Raw genomic sequence first — 15,812 nt, 5'->3', positions numbered from 1 at the left:
TATTGCCCAGGATGATTTTTACAATTGAAAACACCTGAATTATTTGTGATGAATCCCAGAATAGACCTGGTAACTGAAGAATCAATACAGAAGTATAGCCTTCACCGACGTGCTCGTCTCTCTGTGGGAGGACTTGCAGGAAGTTAGCAACATAAAGCTGAAGATAACCAGTACACTTACTCATGAGGTTACAAGGACAAAGCCAAAGATAAAGGAGACGACGACAGGATAGGTGAGGGTGGTAGCATCACACCGAGACATTAGCTGAACAGAGGAGGAAAGATAAAGCAACCGTATTGAACAGGCTCAAGATTAATTTTAATTGAGGCTGGAGTGGAATACAAGTGTGTTGTGTGTGCATGTGTGCATGTGTGTGTTTGTGTGTCCGTCCGTCCGTCCGTCCGTCCGTGTGTGTGTGTGTGTGTGTGTGTGTGTGTGTATGTGTCTGTGTGTCTGTCTGTCTGTCTGTCTGTCTGTCTGTCTGTCTGTCTGTCTGTCTGTCTGTCTGTCTGTCTGTCTGTCTGTCTGTCTGTCTGTCTGTCTGTCTGTCTGTGTGTGTGTGTGTGTGTGTGTGTGTGTGTGTGTGTGTGTGTGTGTGTGTTACAATTATTTCCATTGATGAATGGTAACTTGCAGGTCCAAATTCCAGTTTGGGGTATGTTAAAAGTTGAAAAGCTGAAGTCCTTGGAAATAGAACAATTATATTAACAAAATGTGCATAATGAGCTGAGTTATTCAAGCTAAAAACTGAAGTAGTAAAATGTGATTAGGCCTACTATTATATCCACACTGCTACCATGCACTGTATACTCCATAGCACCCCCTGACCCACATTAACACCAAGCTAAAGACCACAGGGCTCAACCCATTTTATTGTATATTTTGTGCATTTGAGTATAGATTTCTGGATTTTGAGTGGCCTTGCGGTACTGTTTGGACGTATGTTTTTTCACACACTCGTTCATCTTAATCAAAGCGACAGAATCCATTATTTTAATAGCCCTATTCTGAACCTGCTGCCCATACTAATTACCACCATTGGCATAAAATACGACTTTCCATTAGATATATTTCCAGTGTGTGTGTGTGTGTGTGTGTGTGTGTGTGTGTGTGTGTGTGTGTGTGTGTGTGTGTGTGTGTGTGTGTGTGTGTGTGTGTGTGTGTGTGTGTGTGTGTGTGTGTAAAGTTTCCATCTCTAGCGGCTAAAGGGGAAGGAAAGCCTAGGTTTGAGTCTATGGAGTCAAGTTCACCCAATGCTTTTTTGCCTGCAGAACTGAGAATAGCAGCGCTCGGATTCTCTGTTGCCATTATCACTGACGTGTTTGACATTGACAGTTGTCCAAATTAATGACGCTCTTCAACTCTCGAATGACACAGACCACAACAAAGCATGCTTCCCACCAGCATTACGAATCACAGTTTTTGAAATGCTCCATATGGATGGTAAATATTGAACAACACATACCAATGGGGTAATAATAGCCTGGCAATCAATTGACACTTACTTGCTTCGTTTTCTTTGGTCTGTATTTCTTCATTGTGGTTTCTATGTTTTCCACCATTGTAAAGAATATATCTGTGTCTGGTCTTCCATGGAGACGGAGGGGTAGCCTTTCGTCCCCCAATAACACGCTTACAGTTCACAGAGTAGGCTACAACTGTAGCCCACTGCCCTACAAATCAAGTAATCTGCTACTTCCAGGGATTTTCTTCCATGGTTTGATGTGAAAGGAATACAATCAAACGGGCTACACGCTACCAAGAAACAAACCAAAAAAAAGGACAAACATGAGGAGAGCATCCCTTACAAAACCCTTGCTCCGTCATGCAGCCTATAAGTTGCATCTCTCTCCAGCATGCTCATCTGAGAGGGATTCCACTGAGAGGAGAGGCAGCCTCGACAGGGTGGAACAAACATGATGAACACATCTCGTTGTGCAGGAGAAACCCCCTCCTCACAACATAGTGTAATCCAGCTTGGTAGATTGCTTCGGGTTTTTCTTTCTCCTCCCCCACTCCTTTAGTCCCAAGTGAGTATGTTTCTCATTCCTTGCGTAACGGGGATATTCTGTGTGTGTGCGCGTGCGTGTGTGTGTGTGTGTGTGTGTGTGTGTGTGTGTGTGCTTTTGACTGTGTGTGTGTGTGTGTGTGTGTGTGTGTGTGTGTGTGTGTGTGTGTGTGTGTGTGTGTGTGTGTGTGTGTGTGTGTGTGTGTGTGTGGATGTGCACGCGTGTGTGTATGTTTATGTACGCGCACGGCTTTTGCGCGCGTGTGTGTGTATCTGTTTGTTTGTGTGTGTGTGTGTGTGTGTGTGTGTGTGTGTGTGTGTGTGTGTGTGTGTGTGTGTGTGTGTGTGTGTGGGGGGGGGGGGGGGGGGGGGGCATAGTGAATCCCTGCAACCGCGACAGGAACCCCCTCACTCCTCCGCAACACCGTACAGTATTCAGCAAGCGAGCTCTCCGACCGGATAGTCATAGCAACCTGCAGCTATTTATAAAGAAACTATCATTTCATAGTCCGAATCGCATTAAAATCATCTCCAACCCTCACTGGTGACTGTCCTCGAGTATAAGTATAGGCTACCTTTCTGTGGTGACAAACCCACAGCTCACCACCTCCTCCTGTTCTCTCTCGCCTTGCCCACGGAATCAATAATCCGCTGGGCAGGTTTACAAAGACGTCTTCATTAAAACCCCAGCAGCCGGGCGGGGGGGGGGGGGGGGGGGGTACAGTAACCGTGGGTTCATCTAACAGGTGTCACGTGTGTTCATCAAACAGGTGTCACAGATGCACGCACGTGGTTCGTTTTGCGCGGCAGAAATGTGATCGGTAGGCTTATTGGTTTTGCACGTGCACCTTGTTGCTATGAGGGCCAGTCGATCATTTATTTTGCTGAGTTTTCCAAGCCTGCTTTGCAGGATAGGCTCATCAACTATTCATGATTGTACATTCAGAATATCATTAGTATAAATGATTTTTAATTGTATTTCATTATATCTTCACTATAATTGCATTCAGAATGTGTCACTAGGCCTACCGCTTCTGATGACATAATAGCCTACTAACATGATGAGAATATATTAGCCTATTATACAGTAAAGCTATCGTGTTACCCCTTTTCAGACTGGGCCATATAAAATGTTGTCTACCCTACCCCTGGTTCCTTCAGAGACGCCCAGAGTCCCATGAGGCGGACTCAGGGGGGTGGGCAGGGGGGGCGACCGCCCCCCCTCGTGGCTCAATGGTTGAAAAAGCGCGCTAAAGTGCCCTTCAAGAGTGTAGAAAACGAGAGGAAATGCCTTATTGGCTGCCCATTTCACGTGCAAAACATGATTAGGTGCTCCTTCATACAATAAATTATGATGATGTGCCCTCTAGTCTAGAACAAGAAAATTCAATGACGTGCCTTAATGAGTGCCCTTATAGTCCCCTTCTGCCCGTCTGGTGCCCTTTTAGTGCCCCCTTTAGTACCCTGATAGTGCCCTTCTGCCCGTCTGGTGCCCTTCTAGTGCCCTGATAGTCCCCTTCTGCCCGTCTGGTCCTTCTAGTACCCTGATAGTGCCCTTCTGCCCATCTGGTGCCCTTCTAGTACCCTGATAGTGCCCTTCTGCCCGTCTGGTCCTTCTAGTGCCCTTCCAGTGCCCTTCTAGTGCCCTTCTAGTACCCTGATAGTGCCCTTCTGCCCGTCTGGTCCTTCTAGTGCCCTTCTAGTGCCCTTCTAGTACCCTGGTAGTGCCCTTCTGCCCGTCTGGTCCTTCTAGTGCCCTTCTAGTACCCTGGTAGTGCCCTTCTGCCCGTCTGGTCCGCCCTTCCAGTGCCCTTCCAGTGCCCTTCCAGTGCCCTTCCAGTGCCCTTCTAGTGCCCTGATAGTGCCCTTCTGCTCGTCTGGTCCTTATAGTGCCCTTCTAGTGCTCTTCTGCCCGTCTGGTGCCCTTCTAGTGCCCTTCTGCCCGTCTGGTGCCCCCATGGTTGAAAAAGTGTGCTAAAGTGCCCTCTATGGTGGTGAAAATTAGAGAAAGTGCCTTATTGGCTGCCCTTTACACGTGAATGAAAATTAATGAGTGCCCTAGGTTGCCCCTGATGATGATGATGTGCCCTCTGGAGCAAGAATATGGCAAACCGAAAAAAACATGTTGTGGTTAGCTATTGAGGTGAAGACGTTCCTCTCTTTGGTAGCTGACGAACGGGGAATGCAGGCGTTGCTTTCATGTGGCGTCGCCATGACAAACAGCTACATCGAGTGATACTTAAATCTCCACTGGATAACGAAGCAAAAAGCGGATAAAGAGTATGTCAGAACCCATAGTGGAAAAGCGCAATTAGATTCCAAGTTCAGTTTGCATAATCCGTTTAAAATGTATAGACATTTTTTGAGCGTTCAAGATCATTCAAGTGTAGGTCATTTCGTGCAAGAGAGACGATAATGTTCAGATATCAGCTCAACATGAAGGAAAACTTCCTTAAATGTTTTTTTCCAGTCTAATTTTTACTTAAATGTTAGTAAAGATGAAAGCAGCAAGGCATCCTCCTTTCTTTGGCTAAAATGTGAAAGTGCACAATGATGTGAACAACTCATTTTGGTGTTTATAAAGTCGCTAGAATAAGGGGAAAAAAATTCTGGGGGAAGACCCCCAGACCCCCCGTTTCAATTATGAGCCCAACTATTCTTTTAAGTGCTACATGGAGATGTAACAAGTGCCCCCAATGGGACCTTCAAGGCAGCGCTTGCTAAGGTTAGGGGATAGGACATTCCAGGCAGCGCTTGCCAAGGTTTGGGGATAGGACCTTCCAGGCAGCGCTGCTGCCTGGTGCCGACTTACAACTCTGCATGCTGCAATTGCACAGACATCTTCACACTTGACAGAAATAAAGGGCTGGGTAACAGCAGATCTGATGGTGAGGAGACTGGGGGTTTTCAGAAGAGGAAGAACCCTGATGCAGCTGACACCACGATTGTTTTGGACCACGATATGGCAGGACCATGAGCAGCATAATTAGAGCAAAAAGATTTGCCAGACAACAGCTGCGATGCCAACCATTTCTGTGAACGTCAGTATAAACGATGGCTCTAATATTCCTTCTGTTCGTCAAACACAGCATGTTCAGAGTTCCTTGGTATATTTGCTGTTAACTTATACGCTTTCGGGATAATGTGGGTATGGGTGTTCGATATATGTGTATGTATATAATAATCATAATATTGTACTGACACTTCAGTCTTCACAATCAAACACCTGGAACTTATATAATGTGTATAATAATCACCCTATTTGCAGACAAAGCACTTAATGAGTGCACTAATTGTATGTTGTACGTCCTGGTATTTAAGAATATCACTTGGCATTGTCCTGCTATGCTGCTAAATGGCCTAAATGTTAATGTAAATAAAGGGGTAGAATATGCAGTAACGCATTTGATCATTGGAAATATTCTCAAATGGCCTTTCTAGATCAATTCATACATTGATTAAATGAGTAATTCGTTCATTGAGTTCCAGTATGACAGAGACAGACATTTGAAATGATGAGCACCATAGTCCCAATAGACCCTTTTACATTGGTCTCATCGTAGGACAGATTTGCTGATATATAAACATGTATATAATATATATACAATATATATACAATATCTAAAATAATAAATAAAGTATACATAATATGATAGAATATTTATAAAGAAAAAAGTTGAGACATGTTAACGTTATAGTACTTTTTTTTACAGCCAAAGGTCCCACGTTCACTTGTATTTTTTTGCAGGCGATTCTTGGCCTCTACAATATGACGTTGTATGTTGGATGTGGATTATATCTCAACACTGGCCTGGGAACGCTTCGGGATCCCCCCGTCAGAGCTGGTCAATGTGGCCCGGGAAAGGGAAGTCTGGGGCCCCCTGCTTGAGCTGCTCCCCCCGCGACCCGACCCCGGATAAGCGGACGAAAATGAGATGATGAGATGAGATGAGATGTTGGATGTGACGTTGACGACACAGCAACGGTTAGTAGCTATGGAGCAAGTTTCCTGCCATAATTCAAACCTGAAAAAAAAAGTTTCAAAGGCTTGTAAGTCTGGGTTTGAAAACTCAACACCTTGTAAAAAAGGTTTTGCAACACTGAAAAAATTGATTATAACCTCAAAAAAATTCAAACAAAAATTCAAACACATTTTCAAAGTATTTTTGAACTTTTGAAAACATGTTTTCAAAGTTCAAACAATTTCACCAGCGCATTTGCAGAGTTTCAAATCTGGCACTGTTATAAAATCTGTGTATGGTTCGTTCTTTGAATATTCCGATTTAAAACAAAATCAGAAAAACCAAATAACAGAGTCGTTTTTTGTTTTTTCTGATTTGGTTTTGAAACGGAAAAAGGGCAAAAGGAATAAACAAATAAACAGCATTTTTCTGTTTTTTAAATCAAAACGGGAATACTGAATAATCCAGTTGCTTGTTTTGTTAGTGTGATATTTAGATAAAACCACAATGCTGGGATGGTCCCGCCCCCAAGAAAGGTTTTTTTTTTCTAAATGGTCCCGCCCCCAGGAACGTTTTTTTTTTCTTCAGACTTTGACTGTCAGGAGTTTCAAAACGAATGTGCGACAGAACACTGCCAATATTCACGTGACTCAAAGCTTGCGCCTGTGTGGTCAAATCTCTGAAAAGTCAGTGCCGAAAAGTCAGTTCTGAAAAAATACATTGCAATGGCGTAAACGTAGGCCTACACCTTTACAAGTTTTTAAAAATAAATATTCAACCTTTCAAAACTTATTTCTCAATGTATGAACACCTGTTTGCAGAATCCCATTTACAAGGTTTCAAAACCGGGAAACAATGAAATACACCGTTAGAACAGTGCCAGATTTGAAACTCTGCAAATGCGCTGATGATATTGTTTGAACTTTGAAAACATGTTTGTGAAAACATGTTTGAAAAAAAAAAAAAATTGAAAATGTGTTGGTGAAAATGATGAAGAAGATCAAATAGAACACAAAATCATGTTTACACATGTTTGAATTTTTGTTTGAATTTTTTCAGGTTATAATCTCTTTTTTCAGTGTTGCAAAACCTTTTTTACAAGGTATTGAGTTTTCAAACCCAGACTTACAAGCCTTTGAAACTTTTTTTTTCAGGTTTGAATTATGGCAGGAAACTGGCTCCATAAGTAGCAGTCAATGCGGTGCCTATGTGTATAATTATGTAAATGCATGAAGTAGCAGGCCCGTAATTAGTGGGATGAGAAACACCTGTTTTTGTCCTGATATGACAGCTCTTTGAAGAGGCTCTATATAGGGCTTGTACATCATGACGTCGAATCGCAATGACAACCTCCATGGTAGTAATGGTGTTTCAGTCATTATTTAGTTATTAATTGGGAATTTATTTCCATTATGTTGTTGTGTTTCTGTTGCGAGACATGGCAAAACAACTTTTTCATAGATTTTGTGTCTTTCATTCAACGCAATCGCTGTCCCTTTAAGGATTACGAGCGTCTCATGACGTCAGAGCCCGATGCGGGATATGTTTACTTGCAGCACGTTTTGATTTCCTGTTTCTCTCTAACTAAATAAACGAGTCACACAACTGTGTGCTCAACGTGCGAAATTGTATCTTTCATTCAACGCAATTTTCACACTGTTGACCCCGACTTTAGTCTGCTGGACGTATCCAGGGACACGACAAGACCATGACCGCTAACGCTGTTACTCTCAAGCTCCCCGAATTCTGGGAATCGTCGGTGTCGGCATGGTTCGCCCAGACCGAAGCGCAGTTCGCGTTGCGGGAGATCACCGCAGATACGACAAGGTACTACTACGTTGTGTCAGCTCTTGGAAATTCGACAGCATCCAGAGTGGTGAGCCTCCTTAAAAATCCTCCGGCAAGGGAGAAGTATGCGGCACTCAAAGCCCACCTGTTAAAGACGTTTGAACTGTACGCTGAGAGAGCCAGCAGGCTATTCTCACTTCAAGGGCTCGGTGACAGCAAACCGTCTGAGCTCATGGACCGTATGCTGGATCTCATGGGTTAGCACAAACCCAATTTTCTTTTTGTTCAGCTTTTCCTGCGTCAGCTGCCTTCCAAAGTGAGGGCTGCTTTAGCCAACACCATGATAACTGACTGTCGGAGGCTGGCTGAAGAGGCTAATACATTTTTCCTGGCGGGTCAAGGGCACTGTGTGGCCGCGTTTTTTCCCCGCGCACATCGCTCCTGTGATACTGGACGACTCCACGCTCATCTCTGCCACCACTTCTCGTCGGCAGCAGTCTTCTGACCCCCAGCACTCTTCAGGCCCGCAGCAGTCTTCAGGCATGTGTTTCTACCATGCGAAATTTGGACCAAGTCTCTTAAATGCCGTCCGCCATGCAGTTACGGCGGGTTGGGAAACGCCAGGGCCGGCGCTCGGTAGTGGCCATGAGCGTCGGCCGTGCTAGCAGGCTGCTTTTCATCCACGACAGCATCTCCGGACAGCGGTTCCTGTGAGACACGGGAGCACAGAGGAGCGTCCTGCTTGCTTTCCGTTTGGACATGGTGGCCGATGGCCACGGCCCCCCTATGGAAGCTGCTAATGGTAGCCCCATCCGTACCTATGGAACGAGGTTCATTGAATTGTGTTTCGGAGGCCACCGGTTTGGCTGGGACTTTGTTACAGCAAAGGTCTCCGTTCCCCTCCTCGGCGCAGATTTTTTGTGTGCGCATGGACTGTTGGTGGATGTCAAGAACCGCCGTTTGATTGACGCCGTCACGTTTTGTTCCTATGCGTGCACGCTCAGCGGGGCTGACTCCATACAGCTGTCTAGCATGCTCTCCGCCTCAGATGACTTCCACCGTCTGCTTGCCGGTTTCCCAGCCCTCACTCAGCCTACTTTCTCGCAAAGTTTGAGTTTGCTGAGTTTGCAAACATGGAGCGCCTGGGTATAGCCGCCGGTCCGACAGCCCGTGGGCCTCACCCCTCCACATTGTCCCCAAACCCGGCAGCGGCTGGTGCTCATGTGGCGACTATCGGCGGCTAAATGAGGCAACGATGCCTGACCGGTACCCAGTGCCGAATATTCAGGATTTTTCGGCACACCTGGCTGGCATGGTGATTTTTTCCAAGGTGGACCTTGTCCGGGGATATCAGGCACAATTGTATCTTTCATTCAACGCAATTTCCATAGATTTACGTTTGTTTATGATTTGACATTGCTGTAACTCTATCGAGCATCACAAGCAAAAATCACATGATGCATTCTGATGTACAAGCCCAATTAGCCAAAACGAGCGATGTTTGTGCTCACATTTAGCCAAAATCAAAGCTGCTGTGTTGTGGTGTGCGGGTTGTGTCTGGGGGGGGGGGGGGGGGGCTCCACCTGTTCTCTCAGATCTCTGACCCGAGCGGAGGATGACATGATGGGGAAAATATCCAAGCATTTTGGAAAGACGCCACGGCCGTCATCAGCCGACACACACTCTAAAGTTCCAACTTTATCATCCCCTCCAAGGAGTGTAGTGGAATTCAGACACACGCGGGCAGCTCAGTGTGGTAAAGAGTACACACACGGTTTGATGTAACAATATCCCTGATATGACTCTAAGAATCTAGTCACATGAGTTGTGGAGACAGACAAGGTAGTATGGACCCATTTCCTCACAGTGCTCGTAACAGTTGTTATGAGAATAAAGATATATTAAAATATGTATATCCTAATATATATATAAATTAACAAAAATATAAAATTAAACTCAATTCCAAGGAGGATTATTTTGTGTCACGTGAAATAGTTTGCATTAATCGGGTATGGCTATAAGTCAAAATGAGAATTCATATTTACACTATAAGAACCTGGTAGGCCTAATGGTAAAAAATTACTTCCGAACTAGTTAAGAAAATTGTTTGACCAAAAACATGCAGTTGACATGGAGTAATGTGATTCACACCCAGCCTGAATGAAAGTGACAATTGAGAACATTCCAGTTGTCTGCACTGTAGAAATAGCTCAATGTTAGTCGTCGTCCCCCCCCCCCCTGCACTTCTCAAAGCTAAAGCAGACACTTGTTGCACCAAACCACAAAGCTACAAACTAAACCTTTTCCACATACTTTCCATAACATTAATATATATATATTCCTCAGCTTGCAATAAAAGAACATAAGGAACTAGAAAAATGCATTTCCTGCAGAAAATGCGGTGAGCGCTGTAGTACAAAGTGAGGTTGGATTTAATAAAGCCACATAGATTAAAGGGGAGATATTATGAAAACAGCACCTTTTCTGGGATTGGGGGTGTTGCTGTGGGTACATGGTGCTCCCACACGCATACATCTTTGAAAAAAGTCTGTACATGATTTTTTGAGTGAGATACGCATTTCTGGAAGCAGCCCGCCTCCAGCTACCAAACGAGCGAGTCAGTTTCGGCGCCCCCTCCTACGTAGGAAGGGGGCACATTTGAATATTACCCTCCACTTCCCCACTCCCCTCCAATCAGAGCATCGCTAAGATTTTGTGGACCACTGGACGAGCAGCTCCGGCGGGAGGAACTCTGCGCTAGCCCTGCAGCTAAGCTCCGGGAGTTCAATCCCTTTCTCTGGCGCCAAGCTCACCCCGCCGGAGCTGCCGCTGAAGTTTCGGCGGAAGTCGGGAGGAGGAGACATGGAGTAGAAAGGGATTCTACTCTCGGAGCTGAGCTGCCAGACTGCCGCCGAGCTTCCCCAGCCGGAGCTGCTCGTCCGCCGGAGTTGCCACCTAGCTTCGGCGCCAGTTCAGCTCCCGGAGTACAGCGCCGGAGCTGCCGGACTGCGGCCGGATGGCTTCGACGGCGGCCGCTTCGGCGCGGGGAGTTCGGAGGCAGTCCGGCAGCTCAGCTCCCGGAGTGCAATCCCTTTCTCCTCCATGTCGCGGTTCATGGACTTCAGAGTCAATGCCAAAGTTCCTTCCCCCCAATTCCTCTCAACCATGGCCGAGATATCCCCCACTACGAGTCTTTACTTGTGGAAGTACCAGAGACGTCAGACACAGTCTTTGTTATTCATAATATCATCCAAGGCGCACATAGCATTTGGCTGAGATATTATATGAATACCCGTATTTAATATTATTATGTTATATTATATTATATAGATATAGAGCTCCAGGAGTCAGCAAACGGCAACAATCCCTTCTCCTTCATGCTGTGGTTCAGTCTGACAGCTCATTGGTCAATGGGCAGCAGCTCATTTGCATCAATGCTACAGACACCAGAAACAGCGCATTCTGAAGGGACTGAAACAGAGGGGAATAGCGGTAGACAATATATTTTTTCCTAAAAGCTATTTCCAGCAAACAGCTTCAAAAACATGTTTTCTGGAACACAAATACTATGTTTACTTGTTGGGAAAACCCCATAATATGTCTCCTTTAAGATATAAAGAAATGATAAATGGCTTAAATCAAGTGAAGGGATTTTAACAAAAGTTTAAAAGTCTAAATGGAATAAACAATGTCAACATGCACACCATTTAAGAAAATGTAAATGGTTGCAAACAAATAAAGTGACAGCTTAATGAAAAGCGCAATGCTAAAAATGCAGAAATGTAAAATGAATTGAACTGATGAATCTGAAAGTGCATGAAAAATTATCATTCAAATCCACAAACAACATATGTGTAATCCAGGGCATATAAAGACTGGGACCAGAAAATAATTATTTTCTCTCCATTGACACCCATTCATATTTTTCGATCTCATAGGTCCCATGAGCTCTACCGGAAGGGGCGTGACTTCGCCACTCTATTTTGAACATTTTAAAATTTCTCGTGAAAAATCTAGGATAAGAAAGAAAGAAAGAAAGAAAGAAAGAAAGAAAGAAAGAAAGAAAGAAAGAAAGAAAGAAAGAAAATAGTGGAGCGCTGCATGTAGCACTCACGTAATAAAGGCATAGGACATACTCAAGCAACTAGAGTCCCCATGAAACCCAGTTCCAGTTCCAACCCAGTTCCAACCAAAAGCACATGAGCAGTGTGAGGGCCATGAAACATAAGTAACACTGCGAGTGACATGCTACGAGAATGCTCAGTGACATTCCATCAAATATTTCCATTAAAATCAGACTTTTAAAATTGTGCCACTGCCGTTTTCTGTTTTTGTTAATCCAGAGACCCACCACCCCAAGAAAAAAAAAAACGACACAGAGTTTAGTGCTAATATTAGCACTGATGTCTTCCTCTGTAACAGGAGCCTCTGCCCATTACCATCAGAAAATCTAAGGCCTGGCACATTCCATAGTATAAATAACCAGCACTAGCAGTCAACTGCAGCAGAGAGGGACCGAGAGGGGGAGAGAGAGAGAGAGAGAGAGAGAGAGAGAGAGAGAGAGAGAGAGAGAGAGAGAGAGAGAGAGAGAGAGAGAGAGAGAGAGAGAGAGAGAGAGAGAGAGACCGCATTGAGTGAAGTGACAGCTGCAGAAGCAGTCGGATATAGATTGCAACACAGAAGTGAAAACCGAATGGCAGAAGGACCATTTCTATAACTAAACACAGCTTTAGGTTGTTTCATTCTTTTGGCAGGGGAGGGCTAGTATTTGTTTTATGAACAAGCCTCCCCGGCTGTTAGTAGTCATATCATTGCTGTTGAGTAGAACAGCAACGGTGTCATGGCAGTATCATTCTAGAAATTATTCCCCAAAAATTAACCAGCCTAAATAAGGTTCATAGTCTCCTGGAATGTAAATCAACAATTAGACATCTTAATCAAACATCAAAAAAGTGAAAACTCCTTGTGATTTTTAATACTGAGTTGTATGGAAACACACACATACATAGTCCTCTCTGGCCAGTAGTTGTCAGTTTTACTGTATCACAATCATATTACCAGTGGTCAGTTAAATGTCTGCAGTATATGGGTATGCGGGAAACCATTTCTGATCTCAAAGATTACCAGGAGTTTCTCACTGTTTTGCTGCACAGCCTTTTTAAATGACAATATCCCCCAAACTGATTCTATGTGATATTGGAATACTTGACACTTGATTTTCACTTGATCCTTTTTAATTGTAAATCATCAAAATCCATCAGTGTGTTGCATCCTATGCACATTCGTCTAGTTACACTATTACAATATGAATAAAGAAGTACAGGACGCACAAATACACTTTAAACTGATATTTAAAGAAGGCATGCAAGCTATCAAAACCCTGACATTTAACAATATGGTCATTTCCAATTCATGCTCCATGTTATTCCACTTTCCTTGGATTCAGCTAAATGCATGAAAGATCATTTAGGGTACCAAGTAATTTGCTCTATCATGAGTCAGAATGTATCCTTATTAGCAATTTGTTTTCGAGGGGATTGTTGACTGCTCCTTAGAGAAAATTTCATTTTATTGTCGTCATCCAAACCGACACTGAATGCTGTCAAATGAGGCAGAGCGGAACGCCAAAGTCACGGCATAACACTGCATTGCATCATCACATTTGTGCAGAGCTCTTTGGCTCATCCCAGGCCTTTTACACCCCCCTGCGTGGGTCTAGATAATGAGAGGTGGACGGTAGGACTATGTCGTCAGGGGGATGGCACAAATCCTGTTGCAGGACTCAGCAGATTTCCTTGATTGGCTGATACCTCTGAGCTCTACTAATTAAAACAGGTTATTGTCCCTGATGGCTGCTGCCAATTGCCTCCACCTGGAAGATTCCTCAATCGTGTGTGGTGGTAAGCAGAACCCAAACAACCTAGCAGCAGCAGCAACCAGTCTACCAATACCAGCATTGTTCATGGTCTATCCTCCCTAACATCAGCATGCATTCCTTGAGCAATACACCTAAATCCCTAACTGCTTCTTCATGAACTGTATCTCAAACTCACTGCAGTGAGATACCCTTAAGTCTTTGGTACAAACATCTCCTCAAGGTCATAATAGTATCAGTGTATGCGTAATAAGAAAGTCGAGTGGTGGCAGGATATTCAAGCAATTAGGATGTATGACCCCCAGACGTAAGGTTCTAGGGTCGATCCCCCAATGTCTCTTGACTGGCAATCCTGTGGGACCCCTACCTGCTCCCTGATGACCTGCATCTGCACTGACTCAGTGGCTCTGGTTCTAGGACCTGTATCTGAACTCCCTCAGTGGCTCTGGTTGTATGACCTGTATCTATACTCACTCAGTGGCTTTGGTTCTAGGACCTGCATCTGCACTCACTCTGTGGCTCTGGTTCCAGGTTCGATCCCCCAACATCCCTAGACTGGCCATCCTGTAAGCCATCCTAGAGCCAGTCACCTTCACCCCCTACCTGCTCCCTAATGACCAGTATCTGAACTCACTCAGTGGTTTTGGAGGAACCGCCTCAGCCAAAGGACTGAAACACAGAATGACACCCAAGTACATGACCATGTGACGGTACCTTCTCCCAGATCCAGGACAGCGAGGACCGCGCTGCTGCGGGCGTCCCCCAGGTGGTTGCTGGCGATGCAGGTGTAGAGGCCGGCGTCGCTAGGCTTACAGTCCCTGATCCAGAGGCCCCCGTACTCCTGGTTGTCCATGTTGAGCAGGTCGTCGTTGTGGTACCAGTACAGCGAGGGCTGGGGGTCCCCGCCCACGCTCACCTTCAGGCGGATGTCGCAGCCCGTGCCCACTGCCGCGTTCCTCATCTTGCGCAAAAAGGCGGGCGGCGTCGGCGAGGGCTGCCGAGGCTGAGGAGCGCTTTGGGTCGTGTTGGAGCGCTTTGGGGGGACAGGGGGGTCCACCCCCCCGGAGCGAGGGCCTGCCTCGTCGGCGGCGCCCCTCTTCTGGGTGGTTTGGACCTCTGCCTTCCTCATGGCGGCGGTGGTCTGATTCGATGACCCTTACGGAGGTCCTGGATGGGGGCCTGGCCCTCCTGGTAGAATGGTCTGGGAACGGAGTGATCTCACAGGAGAAAGGACTTGAGAGACAATACTAAACTCCTAAGATGTTACAGCCAACATGCTGCTCACATTGGTGATATCGGTGATAGTAAAAGTTTGAGATCAGATGGATTTCTTTGAGAACCAATCACAAGTTGTGATCAGTATCATTACATTATTAAGTAACATTGACCAAATGTGTAGAGGTGTGCTGTAATACCCCTAGTTTGCTGTCCAAATGGGGATGGCATAAACGTTGATTATCAGGTTATTAAACAGGTTTGAGAAAGCACCGGCTCTTCTGCAAATATGTATTTTTAGGGCAAGACCCAGTGGCTCAAGTTGCAATGAAAGCTCCCTCTCCTTGCCTCTGCTGGGTGACAGTTCTCCTCTGGCCGGCCTCACACTTCAGGCTTGTTTCCTTGGTTGGAGAAGCTTGGGACTCTTGAAACAGTTCTCCTTGATTATGATCCTCAGGAAAACCTTCTTGTCCCTCTTGGCTCAGCTGTTGAAGGTTGGATCAGAGTGTCCGAGGTCCTGTCACGCAAACAAGCAACGGTGATTCTGGTTCCCCCGACCGCCTTGGTCCATGAGCTCAGCATTCCTACTCACGAGAGCCCCCCACTGCCGCCTCCACCACCTCAGCCAGACCAGTCCTAAGGGGGAATGACAGCTGTGTGTTGATCTGTCTGCCCAGTCTACCCAAGCGAACCCGCCCACCTCGGCCGCCTCCAGCCAATCCTGTGTCAGCAGACCTTGTAGCACGGTGCAACACAGTTGGAGATTTCTTTTGTAGGTCAAATGTGGTTCAGAAAATTTAGACATATATATATACATATATATATATATATATATATATATATATATATATATATATGTATGTACCTACAGTATATCTATATCTTCACCTTTATCTCAATATTCTCAACTGTCTTTAATGGTGACAGAATATTGAGGCAAATACATATATATATATATATATAT

The 15,812-nt window shown here is 45.2% G+C and overlaps 1 protein-coding gene across 2 annotated transcripts in view; it reads right to left on the bottom strand.

Annotated features, from left to right (window-relative positions):
* Positions 1–15,509, bottom strand: part of spegb (striated muscle enriched protein kinase b) — a 57,099-nt gene extending 41,590 nt beyond the window's left edge. Inside the window, exons 1-2 of one of the 2 annotated variants that reach the window (XM_060039424.1) lie at positions 1,506–2,228; positions 181–264 (exon numbers count right to left, since the gene is read on the bottom strand). Coding sequence is in view for 1 of the 2 variants with exons in the window: in XM_060039423.1 (XP_059895406.1) it covers positions 14,348–14,762 (415 nt within the window). In the remaining variant the exon portion in view is untranslated. Of the gene's footprint in view, positions 1–180; positions 265–1,505; positions 2,229–14,347 lie in introns of those variants that run through there. The other variant, XM_060039423.1, reaches the window with a different exon arrangement.
* Positions 15,510–15,812: the final 303 nt, after the last annotated feature.

Source organism: Gadus macrocephalus, chromosome 20, assembly GCF_031168955.1.
Source record: "Gadus macrocephalus chromosome 20, ASM3116895v1".
NCBI lineage: Eukaryota > Metazoa > Chordata > Actinopteri > Gadiformes > Gadidae > Gadus > Gadus macrocephalus.
This window is presented reverse-complemented; position numbering and strand designations above follow the sequence as displayed.